Source organism: Sabethes cyaneus, chromosome 2 (assembly GCF_943734655.1).
Source record: "Sabethes cyaneus chromosome 2, idSabCyanKW18_F2, whole genome shotgun sequence".
NCBI lineage: Eukaryota > Metazoa > Arthropoda > Insecta > Diptera > Culicidae > Sabethes > Sabethes cyaneus.
The window spans coordinates 157,848,110-157,868,643 of NC_071354.1; the positions used below are offsets into that span (position 1 = coordinate 157,848,110).

The 20,534-nt window shown below is 41.8% G+C and overlaps 2 protein-coding genes across 2 annotated transcripts in view; one reads left to right on the forward strand and one right to left on the reverse strand.

Moving 5' to 3' along the window:
• LOC128738974 (Krueppel-like factor luna) overlaps positions 1-19,373 on the reverse strand; it is an 85,402-nt gene extending 66,029 nt beyond the window's left edge. Inside the window, exons 1-2 of the mRNA XM_053834500.1 lie at positions 18,638-19,373; positions 18,427-18,567 (exon numbers count right to left, since the gene is read on the reverse strand). Of these exons, the coding sequence (XP_053690475.1) occupies positions 18,427-18,567; positions 18,638-19,367 (871 nt within the window). The 5' untranslated portion in view covers positions 19,368-19,373. The remainder of the gene's footprint in view (positions 1-18,426; positions 18,568-18,637) is intronic.
• LOC128738977 (NTF2-related export protein-like) lies at positions 9,494-9,901 on the forward strand. Its single transcript, XM_053834501.1, has one exon. The coding sequence runs from the start codon at positions 9,494-9,496 to the stop codon at positions 9,899-9,901; it is 408 nt and encodes a 135-aa protein (XP_053690476.1).
• Positions 19,374-20,534: the final 1,161 nt, after the last annotated feature.

The window sequence follows — 20,534 nt, forward strand, 5'->3', positions numbered from 1 at the left end:
TGGAACGCACTTCTGACCCTACTCCGTGTTGTAGCATAGCGACACCGGCACTTGGACGTTCCGAAGCGAATTGGCTATGGAGTCCCAACTAGCGCTAATAAACGCATTTCTCACGTCGAGCGTGACATCTGCGGAATAGCGGATACCCGTCCTCTTACGCTTACGCTAGGTTAGGAGGCCGACCATCAAACACTATGGTCGGAGATACTGGAACGTCGGCCGTGGGACGACCCAGCGACCGGAGGCCAGGGCCTTGGCTCGTGGCGCGGAAAGAGGCCCTCGATAATCCGCTCCAGCATCTCTGGCGATCACTCTGCCGGCGCCATCATGCCCTTGGTGTTTGTCATTACGACCCTGTAGGCATCACCCCACGGAATCGTATTGGCACTAGCACAGTAGCACATAACCTTTCAAAGCAGGCTCGTTTACTAGCATTTATCCCACGCTTGAGCGCTGCGCGTACATTCAGCCCTGCCTTCGTCCGAACGACCTCTTTGCATAATTCTCCTCACTTGGAAGCACGCTCCACGGAGTTCCGCAGTTTCAGCTGTCCACCAGTATACCGGTGACCTTCCATATCTAGGTCGGTTTTTCCTAGGCATGGAAGCGTCGCACGCTCGCGACAGTACCTCAACCAAATGATCAGCGTTCGGATCGAGCATACCGCGATCACCGCACTCTCTTCAGATCACTTCCACAAATACTTCGGGATCGGAGTATGATGTCTTCCATTCACGGGTGGTTGGAGTGTTGGCTCTAGTCACCGCCTGCCGCCTCGTTATCTGACCGACAACATAGCGGACATTTTAATGGTAATAAATATTTACAGGCGTCAGACGATAGCTGAAGAGTAGTAGGCTGAAACGTTACGCGATATATTCATCAGTTTCATTATTTCACCGAAAATTTTTCAACTAAACCTGAAGATAAACATAGCGGACCGCCTGATGGTCACTGTGAGTGTAGCCATTGTCTACCCTCCAGTCTCCTATCAGACCAGGACTGCCGAAAGTCACCTCGATGATAGACTCCGCACCGTTCCTACTGAAGATACTTGTGGTGCCGACGTTAAGCTTTGCCGGAGCCTTAAGCAGAACCCGACCCCTATGGTTCGTGCGACGACTTAACCACTCTATCGCCCAAGCGTTAAAGACGCCCGTCACAACCACCGGCCTTAAACCAGTCAGCTCAACTGATACTCGGTCTACCATCCGCGTAAACTGCTCGATAGATCAACTCGGCGGAGCATAACAGCTGCAGTAGAACACTCCACCCACTTTGGCAACCGCAAACCCCTCGGCTGCAGTTGATACAACCTCTTGAACCGGGAACCTGCTTGTCGTACATATAGCCGCCGTCCGGGACCTATCCGAGACCTAGTTGCCGTTTCCGGCAGGGACGCGATATGGGTCCGAGATTATGGTAATGTCCATTGCTGACTCAGAAACTGCTTGGTGTAACAGTTGCTGAGCCGTGCTGCAGTGGTTCAAGTTGAGTTGTGTCACTTGCACTATGAACGTGACGTGTCGCCGGCACACCGGCCGGGTACCTTGGACCTCCCGTAACGTGCTTTGCGTCCGGTTTACCGGTACCGATCAGGCACTTGGGAGGCTCCGCGCAGTCCCTTGCTTTATGGCCAGCACTGTCAAATCTCCGGCACAATTGGCTCCTATCTGGCCCCTTGCAGTTCCAGGTTTTATGTCCGGGCTCGAAGCTCCGGAAGCAAGCTTCCGACTGCTTGAGCACGCTCAGTTGGCATACCGACCACCCCACTTTTAGCCTAGCAGCTTTCAGGGCTTCATTTCCGTCCGCTAGCGGAAGTCGTATGGAGGCTACCTGGGTCCCGGCTGGACCCAGGTTGCTACCACCACTCCACTTTGCTCTTTGAGAGCTTGTACGACCTCGCATACTTCGGTGATCTCATCCAGGTTCTTAAGCTGGAGAGTTACTTCTGGTGTGAGAGCACATACCAGCACTCCGTCCCCGAGCACTCCTTCCGCTATGGACTTGTATGCGAAACTCTTCTTGGTGGCGTTGTTCTTTAACTCCAGGATCATATCGCCCGTGCGTGAGCGGCGGATGCTCCGCACGTCCGCGCCCAGATCCCCAAGGGTGTAGGGCGTCTCCTCTCATGGCTTTCAGAACCTCCGAGTATTTCGACCAGTCGGTTTTCAGGATAAGTGCGTCGCCCTTCTTCGCTCGCTTCCCTGTCGGTTTAGGTAAAGCTTTCTTTTTGGTGGAGCTTCCTCTTTTCTTCCTCTTGGCCGTGACCTCGATCCACGGGCCACCCGTCTTGATGTTTCCCGCTGCTTGATCGGTTGGCTCCACCAACTCGCTAGCCTGAGGGCTTTTACCGATCAGGTGTTTTTTTGGTCCACCTAGGGTGCCATCCCCCGGGGACTGTCTCAGACGCTTGGCAGATGCCTTACCGCTGTTAGTAGCGCTTTCGGTGGCCTCATGGGCCTCGTTGCGGCACTCCGTCAACGGGCAGGCGGCCGTCTGTACCTTCTTCGCCTCTCCTGCACGCGCCACGAGGTCGTTGTGCGTTTTGGTCGCTGCATTCAAGGTTCTCTGAAGCATGAGCAAGCTCTGCTTCAGGTCCTTGAAGAAATTGCCGCGACCTAATGTGAACTCGATTATTATATCGAGCTGCTGTGACGCTGCTACCACTTTAGGTAGGGTAGAGGATCCATATTTCGCCAGGAGCCATATTTCGCCAGTTTGATGAATCCAAAGCTTTTTTTGTATATTTTTGGTCGACTTAAAAAAAATTATTTAACGAATTGGTAAAATTAAGGGCATGTACTACCACAAATAATTATTGCCTTTCGCTTGTTATTAATTTATCATGTATTAATTACAATTTGAAAATACCATCTCATACTAAGTGTATATTTTTTTACAAAATCAAAACGAGAGGCGAAAATACTATTGGGGAAAAATGTACTCAAACTGTTTCATTATTCAATTATTCTTGACTAATATGATTCTATGTACAATATTTCAGCTAATTTTATACCGGTTTCACTTTAAACTTTGGATAATTTAGAAAAATTCATCAAAATTAAAGTGGCGAAATATGGTATCCATTTTTAGCCATGGATCCAAATTTCGCCACTTGATTTTTTTTTTAAACCGTTTTCGTTGAATGGTCTCTAGTTATGTCATTTCTTTAATAAAATTGCAGAAATTAGAACAAAATCAATAAAAAAAAGTTAGTTAACTATATATCGAACATTTATATTGAATATTACAGTTTCCTTAACGGTACACCGTTTTAAAAGTTGATTAAGAGTTTTATTACTTCATCAGTTGGATTTCAATGCCATTGACTCCACGAAATTCCTTGCTATTCAATGCCAAAGGGACGACAAGTGAATTATTGTTGTGGAATCTTCGGGAATACAAAACACATTTTTAAAATTAAACGAAGTGTTTCACAGGGAAATCGTGTTTGAATAAATTGTAATTAAAGTCAGCGAAGTTTGTAACAGAAAATTTAATGGCGATTTTGTGTGATTAAAAAAGGAAGTTCTATTCGAGATTTTACAGAGTTTGCCGATCCCCGAAATTTGTAGTTTAATTGGAAATAACAAAAAGCAGAAGCTGTAATTTTGTGCGTATGCTGTTCTTAACCAGAATCACTTGACACACTTTATGCTTTCCGCAAAATATAAAATAAAAACAAATTAATATTACCATTTAGTTAACATTTTTTCGAAGGATAATTAGGGGGAAGTCGGCCACTGGCAATTTCTCAAAAACAAGGAATGATAAAAATATTTGAAAAGAATGGAACAAGAGTACTTAAACGGTAGTATTGTCCTATTCCTTCCAAATATTTTTATCATTCCTTGTTTTTGAGAAATCGCTTGTGTCCGGATATAGAGGCCTGTCCGGCCATACAGGACTTCCCCCTAATACAATTTGACAATTTGACAGAAAATATTAGGAGAAAGTTATGCTTAAGTAGATTCAAGGTGCTTTGATTCTTGATATTTTTTAATTTATGAATTGTCTCAACCCCATAAGGTCTACATCATTTTTAGCATCGCAATATTCATTAAAATGGTACTTTTAAAAACTTTTATATCTTTCAATATTTTTTCACCAAATTTGGGGGATTTCCTGAAAATCTTTTCTATTTTCATAATATCTATAGATAATGGCCATATGTCCGGAATTATTACGGATTCCGTGGTTTTTTTTGTATGCCAGAAGGGCATTGGGTTAAAAGGCCACTGCGACAGTCTGACCTTAGAGGGGTTAATGCAAAAGAAAATATTTTTAATTCTTTTTAATTGTTTGAATAAAATGCCGTCGCTTTACTTAGAGTTTCCTAAGGCCTATATGATACAATTGCTATTTGACTAGAATTTCGATTCGCATATATTTACCGGAGACAGAGAAAATTAAGTTACTTTATGAGTGAATTTTGGTATTTTATTGGTTTTCAAAAACGTTTCATGAACAATCACTTGCAAACGAAGCAAAATCTATTTACCAACTAGATTTATTAAGAATATAGAGCATTCATTTATACATTTGCAGCTATTTGAATCGGGTTTTTCTGAAGTGGCGAAATTTGGGTCCAGAGCCTGGCGAAATTTGGCAACCGGGTGGCGAAATTTGGGCACAGAATACACATTTAAATAATCAATATAACGAGAAAAATACACAATTTAGTATGAATATGATGATTGAATCAGTAAAAGAAATGTCAGAAGTATAATTTTTTCATGTTATGAAATATCTGAACTTATAGAACCTTGTTCTGTTTCGTTTCATGTAAATTTTTTGGATAAAGGTGGCGAAATATGGATCCGTCACCCTACTGCGTCTCTATTCTTCTCCATCGCCCTGATTAGCGCGGGGTCGTTCATCGTTGTGTCCGGCGTGGTGGGCATACCGCTGCCCTTGACACCCACACTAGTTGATACGCTTCTAGTTGCATCCTTCTCCACCCTTGGTGGAGAACGCTGGCTGCCTCGTCTCGCGAACGGGGTTTCCACCGTATCTGCATTTGTTGTATTTTCGATTTCGTTTTCCCTAAAAATCCCACGAGGGGAATAAAAGTCCGGCTATAGCTATAGGCCTATATACTTAACTACCGATTATGTTTTAATGATCTTAGATATATTTGCAAAGTAATCCACATAGCTAAACTTCATAATTTATATATATTATTTATTTATTAATATAACATTCATCTGACTAATTGTCTTAATGAAAAATTTCGAAAAGTGACACAAAAATATTATAGTCTACACAATAAAAGCTTTTGTCGTAATTTGTTAGACGGCACACCAAAGTCAAACAGGTCTTCTAATGTACGAAAGGTACGCATGTAGGAGGTTAACGGTTCGTTGAATCCAAACGTCGTGCGGTGAAAGCGGGGCTGAAGCAAACCATTAGAACGGAGGGTACGTTGCGCGGCACGAAAGTTGAGCTGCGATAGAATTCTTGGGCTATCGATTTCACTATTTATCACTTTTGTTACAAACATTGCTTGCTCAATCTTTCGGCGGCGTTCAAGAGTGTCGATGCCAAGAAGGCGGCAGCGGTCGGGATACGGGGGCAAGTTCGCCGGATCACGCCAAGGTAGATCACGTAGTGCGAATCGGAGGAACCGTTTTTGTACACGTTCTATTCGCTAGTTCCAAACAAGTTGTTGAGGACACCATACTAAACTTGCATATTCAAGTAGCGGTCGCACCAGTGAGCAATATAAGGCCTTTAAGCAATGAGGATCGTTGAAATCCCGAGCAATTTTCGAGATGAAGCCAAGCTGACGTGTTGCCTTAGCGATGACGTTTGTGCGGTGTGAATTGAAAGAGAGCTTCGCATCTAACAAAACACTCAGGTCGCTAACGTGATCTACTCTTGCTAGTTCCTGGTTGTCGGTCTGATACTGGAACACTATTGGATTCACAGTGCGGTGAAAGGTAATAACATGACACTTAGCCTTACTAATAAGTAATTAGTTACTACGGCACCAGCTTACGAATATCTCCAGGAGCTCTTGTAATCGGCGACAGTCTTCGATGGATCGTATCGGCATATAAAGCTTCAAATCATCGGCGTACACAAGTTTTACGCCAACACCCAACAGTAATGTAACATCGTTGAAAAATAGTGCGAATAATAGAGGCCCCATGTTACTGCCTTGACACCAGAATTATTAGTAAACTCAGTAGAACAACATTTATTAAGCTTTACACGGAGAACTCTTTCGCGCAAGTACGAACTCAGCCATGCAGTATGACCATATTATGACTTAATAAGGATAAATTAGAGAAGGTGTCCGGATATTGGTACCGTCCGGATTTTGATGCAGCATAGTATTTCAATATAAGACCCGTTCCTCATTGAATAAGTGATGTACAGCAAAAAATATAATACTCTTGTGACCGTCCATCTATGACATAACTGTAGTTGCTTTATTTTAGTCAAGCGACCTGTACCTAATAGTTTGCAGAGTTTTGCAAGCAATAATCAATGAGCCCAACGTTCTTTCTATTACGCCTACCGCTCCAGAATAAAACTCAATTTACATCATGATTGAATTGAAATGCTATTATGCAAAAATGTACAATGTATGCTTAGTTGCTTTTGGAACACAGTATCGAGCATCATGAATTCAGCAAGCAAAAGAAGCGCTGACGCCCGAAGCATCGCTCAAAATTCAATTCTCAAACATAAGGCATCGACAGTTGTCGTCGCCGTCGTCGACGTCGTCTATGGCTCTTTCGGCCGGAATGGCAAAAGATGCTTCACTCCTGATTCCAAACAAACTGCCATGTATTCCTGATGGTGAGCTGGTGCTGGCAAGAAAGATGACGTGTGCCATACCGTGCCGTGCTGTCACTGTGCGGCAGTTGAGAAAAAGTAAACAACCACCTACATAGTAGAACTGGCAGCGCATAAGGTGACGGAACCCCCGAGATAGGAGGACTTCCCAGCAACGACAGCAGCATCTCCAGCAGCCCCTAAGCAGGCAACATAGAAAGTTTTCCCTTCGGTGGAAATGTTTGTGTACTTTCATTGAAAATTCAACAATATTTACTGCAAACTGGAAGGTTTGCACTACTTCAGGCATTTTTTTTGTTACACATAGGGTTAAATATTCACCCTCAGTGGTCACTATTTCAAAACAGTAATTTGACTGGCATATTCTTGAACACAAAAAATGTAATAAAGAGAGGCAAATTGATGAAATTTTCCAACTAATTTCCACTGAATTGCCCACACTTTTCTAACCAAACTGAAAAACCACTGTTTCCCGTCGCTTCGCTGCAGGAAATGTTCCCATCCGTTGCGAATGTCTTCGCCTAGCACCCCCAGTGAGTGTACGGACGGGGTACGGAAGTTCCCGGAATGCTTTCGCTTAATGCCTTCAAGCGTGTACAATTTACTGCAACATAAGCACTTTTTGAGTAATAGCACTTCGTTTCGCAAACCATCCGGCGGCGGCGGCGGCGACGGCGCGGCATGTGCTGCGGCTTGGATGGCAAATCAGTCCTGGTACGTTGGTTTTCCTACGCCTGATTGCACCGTTGATTTCCCGCTCTTCTTGTTCATGTATTTTTAAATGCTTGCAAGATTTGCGAAGTAGGTAACTCTCTTGCAGTTGCGATTTAGAGTATCAAGTTGATTGGAAGCAAAGTGCCGCACAGTTTGATAGACTGCCATATGCACTTATCCATCATCGGTTTTGGAAGTTTCCCGGAAAGCACCGGCAGCACCGGATGACAACTTTGACACCAACAGCATCATCGTCGTCGAGCGTACCGAAGCACACCGAAGGTGTAAGGACATTTTATTGCATGCACAATCTTTTATTCATACTACATTGATTGATCGCTCCCAAAAATGATTGCTTCGCGCACACACTGTGAATGATGGTGGTAGTTCTGAAGACGGTTGCGTTAAATTATTATCGAGCAAGAAATGAACGCTACCGCGTTCTCTGGTAACAGTTAGGCAAGTAACGTGTACAGTTATACGGTATCTTGAAAGATGTGTCTCACGGTTGTGGTTTGGTAGCTGTCTGATTAATATTGAGAGGTTTTCCTTATGCCCTTCAAAAGGTTCCCTTCGACATAACTAAAACAGATAAAGTACAACTGTCATTCTCTACTTTGAAAAAAGCTATTGTCGTAGATTCTTGCAACGAACAAGGCACAAAGGTAAGCAATGCTGGATTTCCCTACAAAAATTACTCCGTGCTTGAACACAAATAAATGTACGTAAGGAAAAGAACGGTTTCTATAAACATTCCTTATAGAATGATTGGGATTTTGGCCGTTCAGTCATTAAATTTTAGTAGACGTTATATTTGTCTTTTTACGCCAACGTATCGACCCGGATTTGGATCTTCATCAGGGCTTCTACGAAAGGGTACTTTTATTAACTGTTGTTATCTGGGTTATAATTTGTTTGTTACTTACAAAGTGTTGATCGTCTTTGTCTAAATTCTTTTAGCCTACAGTATTGTCTGGTTTTGGATTATGGTACAATTTGGTTTACTACATAATGTTTAAGTTAATCACAATTAGAAATCTTTACTAAATTCTGATTAACTGTTGAATATCACCTTCTGGATTTGAAAATCACTTTCTCCTGTTCTATTTTCACGATATATTGAACTTGTATACTATGATGAAAATCACTGTGCAGTTGTACATACGAAACTCAGAGGCATAAAAAACAATGTGTGCTGAGAAAAAAGATTTTCTGTTTTGTTTGAAATTCGGTGATAATTTAAGGCCCTGCTGTCGAACATATAAAGTGAGTACGTAATCTCATGCAAACAAGCAGATCCAGTTTGTATAAATTTTTATTGCAGTAATTGAATGTTTAATGTAATGTAAAATGCCTCCATTATGGGCTCACGATGCTTCCATCTAGGGACCTCGGTAGATACCACCACTGTAGGCTAACCAATGATGGTAGAAAAAATCTTTCTCTTTAACAAAATTCGAATTTTTAATGATTCCAACCGTCATTTTTAGTAAGATTAAGAATGTTTCAATCATATCGTGCGCGTGTACATGTATATTTGTTCTGATATCACTATATTTTAACCAAAAATTCAAAATTTTACTACTAAATGCTCCACTACTGGTACGCTTACCCTATCAGTCGATCTGAAATCGTTCTACGAATTGAACAATATATGCGCGGTAATGCGCATGCGCATGCGAGGTAATTTCAAGGAAGGAATTAATTTTTACCTAAAACATACATACTCAACCGTTATCCTGTGTCAAGTTTACCTATCGAATAAATTCGATATACATTGTTTGAAGTTAGGTCAACAAATCACTTAGGTAAATAAATCTGCTATTTTAGCAGTTTGAAGCACTAATGCGTTATCATTCGCTACTGACAACTCGACATACGAAGATATCGATTGTGTTTTCACTAGCTTTCCTAGTAGAATAAAAGTATTCATTCATTCATTGTGTTCAACGGATTACATTCTATCAACATGTCGTTAATTATTGACTCGGAGCTGCGCACGAAAATCGATACCGCGTGTCAAACGGCTAAGGAATTCACCAAGTTGTACTACGAAACTGTGGATAACAAGCGTCACCAAATGGCCCGTTTGTATATGGACGATGGGCTGCTGGTTTGGAACGGACACGGCGCTACCGGAAAGGACAAGATTCAGGCATACTTCCAACAACTGCCACGATCGGAGCACACAATGAACACCCTCAATGCAGACCCGATTGTGGATGAGGCAGTGCCGTCACAGGTAACTCTCATCATCCAGGTGTCCGGCTACGTCAAGTTCCTAGCGAATCCTGCTAGACCGTTCCAGCAAACGTTTATGGTTACGGCACAGGGTGACAAATGGAAGATTGCCAACGATTGCTATGTATTAAGATAAAGTGCGACAAATTTTAGATTAATAATTGAATAACATTTTACGTTACTTTGTCCATCTGATCTTATGGACGGATAAAATATATAATTACAATAAACCTGATTATACCACATTATACATAAGCTTGGTCAAATAAATACATTAAACTACATACAAAATATCTCTTCTATCAGTACTTGAATTAGATGAAACTCATGCCTTGATTATCCAAATTCAAACAGGTGTTCCATTAAAGAAGTACTAAAAGTACCGGTGCAGTTTCGGTTGTGATAAGCACCAAAGTTTCGGTGAATTAATTTCTCCATTCAGTTTATTAGCAATTTTTATTAGCTAAATTTTCCTGCCACCATCAATTTGGCGACACTGTTCATGAAACCAGATTTCCTAAATTTTTAATGCACATTATTTCGTAAATTTACAGCATCCGGCTAATACTTATACAAATCAAGCTATTCGTTGCAGTTAGTAGTCTAGTAGCACACCCTTGCAAAGCACTCTTCCAACGAAATGGCAAACATGCGTACATAGAATCATTTTACAACCGAATACTGCAGCTGTAGTGCACTTCCTAACACAAACATTAAATTCGGCTGGGTTTGATCCACGGTTTAAGGAAACCTGTCTCGCTTCTCTACTGAGGCTAAGAGAATCCCTTCGATGGACCATGTGATGAAAAGAACCCTTCAAATTCGAAATTTCTTAATTTTCTTATCACAATAACATCCGGGAATGGGAAAAATCTTTTTATTTCTATATTCGTCAAGCATACATATAATAATAATATTACAATGTTTACTTACATACCATACGTTATCCTATGGCTAAGTCGTAGTTTAATCGTCGTAGTCGTAGGAGTCGTGATAATATCCAAAACCAATTCTCGGTTTCTTCTTTTTTGAAGATACAAAAATTATCGCCACCAACGCGCAATGGGCGAAAACGAGCTCGTAATCCCAATAATTAGAAGCCGCTAGTTTGAAATCTTACAAGATACCTATTCTCCTATGTACCAAATGCAAGGAATCGGTTGGTGATGGTCCTATCTTGCGCAGAAGTGCTAATTAAACAGTATAAAAATTTATTTGCCGCCCGCGAAATGTACTCAAATAGCTTCCATACATCTACGCTTTTATACATCTACGATTTCGTTTACTTCGAATTCAGAAAAAAATAACCGAACCATCCCGTCCCGATTACTTTTTTCGGCTGAACCTAGACCAAGTTGATGTCCTGAAGGTAGAGCATATTGAAACACTGCACAACCACTTCTTCTATTCGACCAATTTTATTGATCAAACACTAAACTGTAACCAAAACTGAAGTCTCGTTCGAAAACGCAGATTACAAAATTTTGTGTTACGAGTATTGTGTCTTTCGTGGGGGCTATAGCATGAGCTGCGTCATTGAAAAATATAATAAAAAGAAGTTGGCCAAGGCAGGGTAGCAACCCTGCAATACACCAGATTCGTTTGTGAATGCAGATGATAAATCCGATCCAAGCTTGACTTGTAAAACTCTATCACACAGGAATGATTTCAGCCACGTGACAAACCGCTGAGTAGCAACCAAGCGCAAAATTTTGATTCGGTCAAATTCGGTCAAAAGCTGCTTTCAAATCTGTATATATTACGTCAACTTGTGCTCAACGTTCGGTTTCCAAAATACAGTTCGACACGAAATCCAAAAGGTTTATAGTCACGGAACAGCCATAGGTACAAATCCATGCTGATCGGGATCTATGTAGTTCTTAGTGGTACTCATAATTAATAATTTAATTACTAGAAATTATTTTTATAGGTATAGATTTATATGTTTTGTCTTTGATTTTTATTGATACGCGATTGAAAAAGAAAATTTTAGTAGAAACCATATATTAATTGCTGTCTGTCATGAAACGGTATGCGGTAAGACGAAAACAAAATAAGTAATACAACTATTTATTACAAAACCAAAAAACAAGCTTCGAAAACACTTAATAAAAGCGCTTAACGTAAGTCATTTGTTATTTCAGCCAATTGTGATTCAGCCATTTCTCGGTAATTCGTAATAGGCACGAAATGTTACCTAGAACATCTATAGAATACATGCTCGGTCGTTACCGTGTGTTCTACCTATCGATAAAAGGGTATTTTTGGTACGCATTGTTTGAAGTACAGTCAACAAAGCCATTAGGTAAATAAATCTGCTATTTAAGCAGTTTGAAGCACCAATACGTTATCATTCGCTCCTGAAAATTCGGCTTAAAGCTTTAGAAGGGATCGGCTGTATTTCACTGTAATTTTATTTTAATTTAACATTTTGGTGCTATCAACATGTCGATAATTTTTGATCCGCTCATGCGTATGAAAATCGATACCGCCTGTCAAGCGGCTAAAGAATTTACTAAGATGTACTACGAAAGTGTGGATAACAAACGTCACCAGGTGGCCCGTTTCTACATGGACAATGGACGGCTGGTTTGGAATGGGCACAGCGCAACGGGAACGGACAACATTCAAAGATACTTCCAACAACTACCACGATCGGAGCACACAATGAACACCTTCGATGCAAATCCGATTTGGGATGATGTAGTGCCGTCACAGTTAACTTTCATCATCCAGGTGGCTGGCTATGTCAAGTTCCTGCAGAAGCCTAGACCGTTCCAGCAAACGTTTATCATTACGGCTCAAGGCAACAAATGGAAGATAGTCGACGATTGCTATGTATTAGATAAGGTGCAACGTGTCTAGACTTTTAGATTAAAATATTTTTTAGATTTACTACTTCACAAAGTGTTTATTTCTGTCCACCCGAGCAATAACTGGATAAACGAAACCTCAATATACCATAAATAAATACATTGAACTACATCCAATATATCTCTGTCTTTCAGTTCTTGAATTGGCTTTTGTAACCTTTGGACATATTTATTTCTCACAAGGTTCTGTGTTCGGGCTGCAATCGTAACAATCCAGGGCATCCTTTGAATAGTGGCACGATGCTAGATTCAGCCAGAAGATCGTGGGCCCTCGTGTTGCTTAAACAGAGGAAGCAGATACTCCTGTGGAGACTCCTTGAGGTAGATCTGCTCGTTTACAGCCCCGGTAGTCACGAACGGCACACATCGCAAGAGCAAGTCGCTTGCCAAATCATGTATTTCTTGGCAAACTTTGAAAGTATCTGCTTCCTCCGGAACATCAAACTTGTACTGGGCGGTGAAAACAGTAGTCCCGGAAATTCGCCTTGACGTAAGTGACAATGTAGCTTCATCAGCAACTGGGTGTACAGTTGTCGGGCCCGTGACTTTTTGGTCACATCCCTGACCGCAGCATTGGGATTCCGGTCAAACGCTTTTAGGACACGCTTGTGATCCTGATCGCCAATAGAACATTCCATTCTGATTCCGAGTTGTTTTTCGGTATCCGATGAGAGTGTTGAGGATTACCACTACCGGAGAGTGTTACCACTCCGTACACTCTTTTTTCGACACTACTTGATTCGACTGCTCGACTGGATTGTTCTAATCGACTGCTTGACACAGCTGCTCGACGCGACTGCTCAACTCTACTGCTCGACTGCTTAACTCGACTGAACTGCTCAAGATTTCGATTTTGGCATACTCTAGGTTTGGTAATGGCAAAAATATTCGCAAAATATGTGTAACCTACTAAATGTACACCTACAAGCTCGTAATCCCAAAAATTAGAGGCCGCTATTTTGGAATACGACCCCGCTTTTAACTCAAAATCACAAATTGCAAATAAAAGGAAGACATTTTTTGATTGCTTTGAAATATTATACAAATTTATCAGTATATTACAAAGACATGCATATGTATTGATCATAACTACCATAGTGTTATAAAAGTTGAATTATGTTCCGAAGGCGTGTCGAATTCTAACTTAAATGACTAATGAGATGGTATAACAAAGGTTCTTTTCACCAATAGGCAGAGGTTGGAAAACTCACAAAATGAATAGATACGCCGAGCATCGGCAAACGGTTTTTATCATGATAAAACAGCTACGCGAGTGGTTCAATTCGCCTATAACAATGAGCAACATACACTCACGTTTCGTAGCATCGCTGAATATACGAATATCGTGAGCAACGCAAAAGTGCGAATCGACGCTTTCTGCTGCTTATAAAGCCACTAACACTACTTTAAACTATTCCCTTTTCGTGGTAATATTATTTTGAATAATTTCCGACGTCCCCGGGCATTCTATATCCGAAAAATCGAACACACTCAATGTTCAATATTCAATTTTTGAACGAATTCTGATGTTCACATTGAGGTTCTGTTCGTGATAAAATTCGAAGCTGATGCGTGCATTATCGGCGACGCAGGCGAATAGTGTATGTTCATGAGGGATGTTAATCGATTCAAATGATCACTTTTTCGCGAATTCTCCAACCACTGCCAATAGGTGGATTAAATCGGGTTTTTTAAATGTCCAAACTCATGGGGCTTTCAGAGAGTGGAGCAGTGATTTCTATACGAAAACACAATTTTCAAAGTTTCAAAGAACCATTCTTCTAAATCCAAGTAACGCTGCAAAAATTCTTCAGGACGAGCCGTGCGGATCCATTAAGCTAGTAAAATTTTTCCTGTGGATTAGGGATGGGAACTATCATTAAACATCGCTACTGATAACTATCAGTAGTTTCAGTACGTTACTGATAACTATCAGTAAATATCAGTAATTTTACCCATCACGACATTGTAGCAAAAAAATAGGAAATTTTAATACCGGCATTATTTTTTGTAACTTGTAATTTATCAGGTGGACTTCCTGGGGTCTCGCGCAACTACCGACCAGATTTTTCCCATCCGACAGATCTTGCAGAAATGTTGAGGGTACATCGTGTCCTTGCACCACATCTTTATTGAAAGCAACATACGATACAGTCCATCGAGACCAGCTATGGCACATAATGCACGAAACCGGTTTTCCGGATAAACTGTCGCGACTATTCAAAGCTACATTAGAACAAGTGATGTGTTTCGCACGTCTCTGGGACACACTCGAGTCCCTTCGAGACGCGGCGAGGGTTGGGACAAGGTGACAGCTTATCCAGTATACTGTTCAACATCACTCTTGAGGCGGTGTTCCGACCAGCGGTTATCGAAACGAGAGGCATGATTTGCATCAAGGGTAGAAGTATATGAATCACGACATACTTTTACTGCTTAAGAATCCCAGAGACTCTCATCTATATCTGACGAAAGTCGGTAGGCTACGCTGGGCCGGGCACGTCGTAAGGATGCCGGACGGCAGAGCAACGACAACAGTTCTTTTCAGCAACCCCACCGGCACCGGAAACACGAAGACTCAACATGCAAGATGGCTTGACCAAGTCGAAAGTGATTTATGACTTTTGAGACGACTGTTAAATTTGTGACGAATGACCCTAGATCGAGTTGAAAGAGACGACTGCTTGAAACAGCACGAGCCACCCCGGCTCTAGGCTGCTGACGACAACGACGATATATTGTGTCACTCTCGTCTATCGTACGCAACTACCGACCATTAACTTTAATCCAAATGATTTTTCTAACGGGACGACGAAACTGTATCAGTAAGCATCAATAACTGCGAAACCTTACTGATACTAGTGATGTCCGAAATTTTCAATTATTCGATTACCGGTTGATCGGTGAGTGTTGTCTGCAGTAATCGATTAATTCAGCTATTCGTGCCAGTGGTGTTCGATTAAGACTATTCGAATATTTCTTTGAATAATTCGATTAATCGAATGATTATGAACGATTAACGAGCATTATTCGGGGATTATTCGTACTCATTGAACTATTCGATTAATTCAACTGCTGGTGCTGGCAGTATTCGATTAAAAATTATTCGAATATTTCTTGTGTTATTCGATTAGTTGAATTAATCGAATGATTAACGGACATCACTAACTGATAGTTAGTGGTATTATTACTGATAACTATCAGTAATTAATGATAGTTTTCTCATCCCTACTGTGGATGGAAAAGTACCAGAAAAACTTTGTTATGGAGTTTGTGGATAATTTCATCGTTCGTATAGGACCGTCTCCCACTATGAACGATTATAAGTTGTTTGGAATTTTAAATAGCTTTAAATTAGCATGGATCAGGCTGGTACGCCGAGGCGATTGTGCTCTTATGTGTGCTGAGAACGCGCACTAAACACAGATCGATCTATCAATTGAACATCCTGCGTACGCTCCTGTTACCAGAAACCCTTTCAAGCAGGCACCGTGCCTCTTGCCGGACAATCTGTGAAATCAAAAAGCTGTTGCAGGAAGAAGTTTGGCCCATTCCAGATTGGCTCGACGCTGAAATTCAAAACGCCATTGCTGTTAGTATGTTCGAGCAGGGCAAATATGCAGACAGTTACGGCCATGCATTTAGCGCACTACTATCACTAACCGACGATAGTAGTCATAAAATGAAAGTTTCAACATTTCGGCAATTAGCGAAAGCATGCATTGCTCGTAAGCAACCGGACCAAGCTCAATTTCTTATAACACAGGTAGCTATGCTTAACAAGTTGTCGTTGTGACTCCTATCTTTTGTCCAATGCTGGAAGGTGCATGGGTCGAGCCAAGCTATAATCAGAGATTATAACCGCATTTGAACCCACGACACCTGCCAGGGCTGGTACCCGTGTACCTTTGAATCATAGAGGCGCTGGACAAAAGAAGTCTGCACAACCCCCCTTATTAACCATAGCGACATGAGTTGGGCTATTTTTAGACACAAATTGTGCCTCTTCCTCCACCTACTGTAGACACCATCGATCGAGAAGTTTTAATCAAACGTGTTTTTACTTTCAGGACGACGACACTATGCAGGCCCTTACGACTTGTAAGTTACTGCGTGTGATGTTTGTTTGTCCGAAAGCGTGTTAGTCCGCGTTTCTCAGCGCGGTTCTTCGGAGAAACGCTCCGTTCGTATGATATATATTAATATATGCCTGATCGCATTTCAAGGTCATGACTAAAATCACGAGTTTGGTCAATTTCATAGGTTTCATGTTATGCCAATTATCGTAGGCCAACTAGCAATAAAACACCTGTGATCCACTAGGGTGGCGAAAACCGGTACCGTTACCCTATACAATCAGCATAACATCAGTTATGGGCAAATACCTAACATTGGGCGTGAGAAAATAAGAACGATATCGTAGAACGAGGAATTATAAAACGTGTAATTTAAGTTCAAATGGAATTTATTTATTTGTATATTCATTAAACGCATTCATACATAACATATTATTAAAATCATGAACCTAAAATTAGTTTGTAGTCTAGAACCTTTTCGGGAGTCTGTAATGTTCATGAAATTCCCTTTTCACATCATCCAACATTAACTGCTCCTGTATTTCTAGCACATGTTCTGGAGGAATTACAAAAAACTCCCTTTGCCAAAGCTGCTGCCTTTTCTAGAGCATCGATTCGCTGCACCGCTATCTTTTGTCTGTCTTCCGATGGCTTCAATGGTATCGCTGAGTTGTCTTTTTGATTTACATCAATGACAAACTTCAGATAGGTTTCCTTTGAACCAAATTCCTTGAAGTGCGTCGTCTGCAGGTACAACCAGAACGGCAAGTTGCCCTGGGCCAAATCCGGTTGCAGACCGAGATGTCCAAACAGTTCACGGTAGACATCCTTAGCTACCGAAAATACTTGCACGCAGTCGTCGCGTGAACCCATTGCCAGTAGATAATACGCATAATCTTCCAGGGCCCTTGCATAAGGCACACTTACCGGTCCACATTTATGCCATGCCCAGCTGATGGCCTGTGTTATAAGAAATTGAGCTTGGTCCGGTTGCTTACGAGCAATGCATGCTTTCGCTAATTGCCGAAATGTTGAAACTTTCATTTCATGACTACTATCGTCGGTTAGTGATAGTAGTGCGCTAAATGCATGGCCGTAACTGTCTGCATATTTGCCCTGCTCGAACATACTAACAGCAATGGCGTTTTGAATTTCAGCGTCGAGCCAATCTGGAATGGGCCAAGCTTCTTCCTGCAACAGCTTTTTGATTTCACAGATTGTCCGGCTCTTGCCGGATCACCCCAAGGATCGTAATGGTATTTTCCACGAAAAGATTTTCCGTTAAATGATACATTCCGCGTAAGGATTTTCGCGAAATGGTATTCAGCGAAATGCTATACAATCATGGCGAATATTTAAGTGCTGTCCGCTTTATTTTTTTTGGCTAAGTAACGGGGGGATTGTTTTCTACTTTACTGTGAGGAAAAATTGAAAATTTGTAAATTAAACTACCCATGCTTTCATAGTGACGTAAATGCCAAAACGAGCTATCTAAAGTTGAACTCCTCAGAAACTTACTAAACTCGAGATTGTGACAGATTCACGATTTAATTTTAATTTGTGGCAATACGAAGTTTGTCGGGTCAGCTAGTCATTATTAAAAATTAGTAAAAAAAAAGTAGTGTAAATATATGCCCGTCCCTGCTTATGACTGCGCCGTTTTTTTCAAGTATTACCAAGAAGAGGCATTTTAATAGAAATGTGTCACTCACCTGTATGCGTCCGCTGGTGCGCTTTCAGGTGCGAACTCTTGGTGTAAACTTTCTTGCAACCGAGAAATTGACACTTGTGTATCCGTCGCTTCGAGTCTGGACTGTGGTCGTGCTGCCGCTGGTGATGTTTCGAGCTGCTCACTGTGAAGTTCGGAATGAAAAAATCAATTAAATATCACAGCAATTATCGAGAAACTCTCCGCGGCCTTACCTGACGAAAATGACGTGCTGGAGGACGACGTGGAACTTCGCTGGGCGATGGCTGCTTGCAGTTGAGGACTGACCTGTATCACTCGCGTTAACCCGACGCCACCTTTACTGCTGGACGTCGTCAACCGGACGATCGCATTCCGTGGTATGTGCGTCCCCGTCGATACCCTCAGAATGCTACCCTGGTGCTCCAAAAGTGCAATTTCCGGTTCAGTTTTCACGGTCGTCGCCAGCGTCGTACCGCTACCTTTGCTGCCTATACTAAGATGCGATTCCGGTGAGGAGGGGGGCGTTAGCGTCGGTAACAGTTCGGATGTCGTCGCTCGTGCCACTAGCCTTAGCTCGATTGCATTCTGCGGGTGATGATGATGATGGTGGTGATGATGAACAGAGATTTTGCCAAATTTTTCACTTTGTTCGTCGTAACTGTCGGAATTGTTACCATCGTCGTCATCCGGATCGAGTCGTTCCTTTTTTACCACTACCGCACAGCTCAGCGACGGACTGCTGTCCCACGAACCGGAGCAGGACGAGGACGACGACGACGAGCTCGAGTGTGAGTCTGAGTTTCTATCATTTAGGTTTAGTTCCTCTATACAGTATGAATCTACTTCTACCTTCCAGCCCGCTATCGGGCCGGGTGCAGCGAACAGGTCCCATGGTGTGGCTATGTCAGCTGGCAGCTTTTTATAAGTCTGCAGTTTTGGCTCATCCTTCAGGTATCGCTCCATTTCGTAGCATGTCTACAAAAAAAAGAACAAGAGAAACAAAACATCTGCGTTAGTATTTAACTGTAAAGGACGAATAAAAACTAGTAAATTTCCATTTTTTCATCACCAAAATCTTTATAAGTCTGCCGGAAGTACGGTTGACTGAGCGAGGAAAATATAAATCAAAATGTGTGAATTTGTTGGCAGTGAAAGTTTTCGGCGAACAAAAAAGAGTTTTACTGAAGATGCTCCACCGTTGTCCGACCCGGTCGGCGATTGTGCTGATTGAAATCGAATCATCACTAGCGCACCCCGGGAGCTGGGTTGACTACCTTAGATATGCAAACGCTTTTTACCGTACCCGCAAAAGTTTTAATATAACTTCTAGAACACAATGCTATAGAGCCAGCGAAAGGAAAGGTCAAAATACTGCGTTCCGTCTGGATTGAACCGAAAGTTCCGCAAAGTCCATCTTCCCAGCCAACCGCATAGATAGCGGCAGCAGTAGAAGAACGGACATCGAACGGAACCAGGAAAGTTCTCTGTAATATTTTCTTGGGTTGTGGTGTGCTGTATTGTGCCGTTCGGTTCGGGAGCATAGTTTTTTCTCCTTTTCCATCCCTTTCCCTTTTCCAGTATTCAATGCGACCAAGTTTGCAAATTTTCATCAACTCCGTTTCTTCAACCCTGTCAAATGTGCTGCATGAAATGAATATCCTTGCTAGGGTGGTTCATGTTGGATTGTTTCCAGTCCAAGCAAATTGGCATTATGATGCTTTTGATTGGTGCCATTGTGATTCCGGAGTGTCAACGAATGTTTTCAATCAATGATTTTTTCGTTTACTTTGCAGTTCTTTCGAGTTCGTGTAAGACCTTTCGTTACGGAAATGCGTGGGGTTCTTCGAAAAATAAACAGGCACTGTCGATAGCGAAAGTATTGTTTCGTTTCGTAAAGTTTGACTCTGTTGTTAATCATAATTGGCCGCAGAAAAAACTTTGTTCGCAAAATGCCAACATTCAAATTTGCTGCCTATTTAAAATTCCATTTGGGATCACTGCTTGCCAGAAGAGCGCCCTGGTGAAATGCTGTCAGAAAGTTCGCGGAAGCATTTGCGTGGTACAAACTGGTGAAGGGAAAAGTTTTCAGTGATTTGTTAGGCTAAAATTTAAAACTATTTCCGTGGAGGG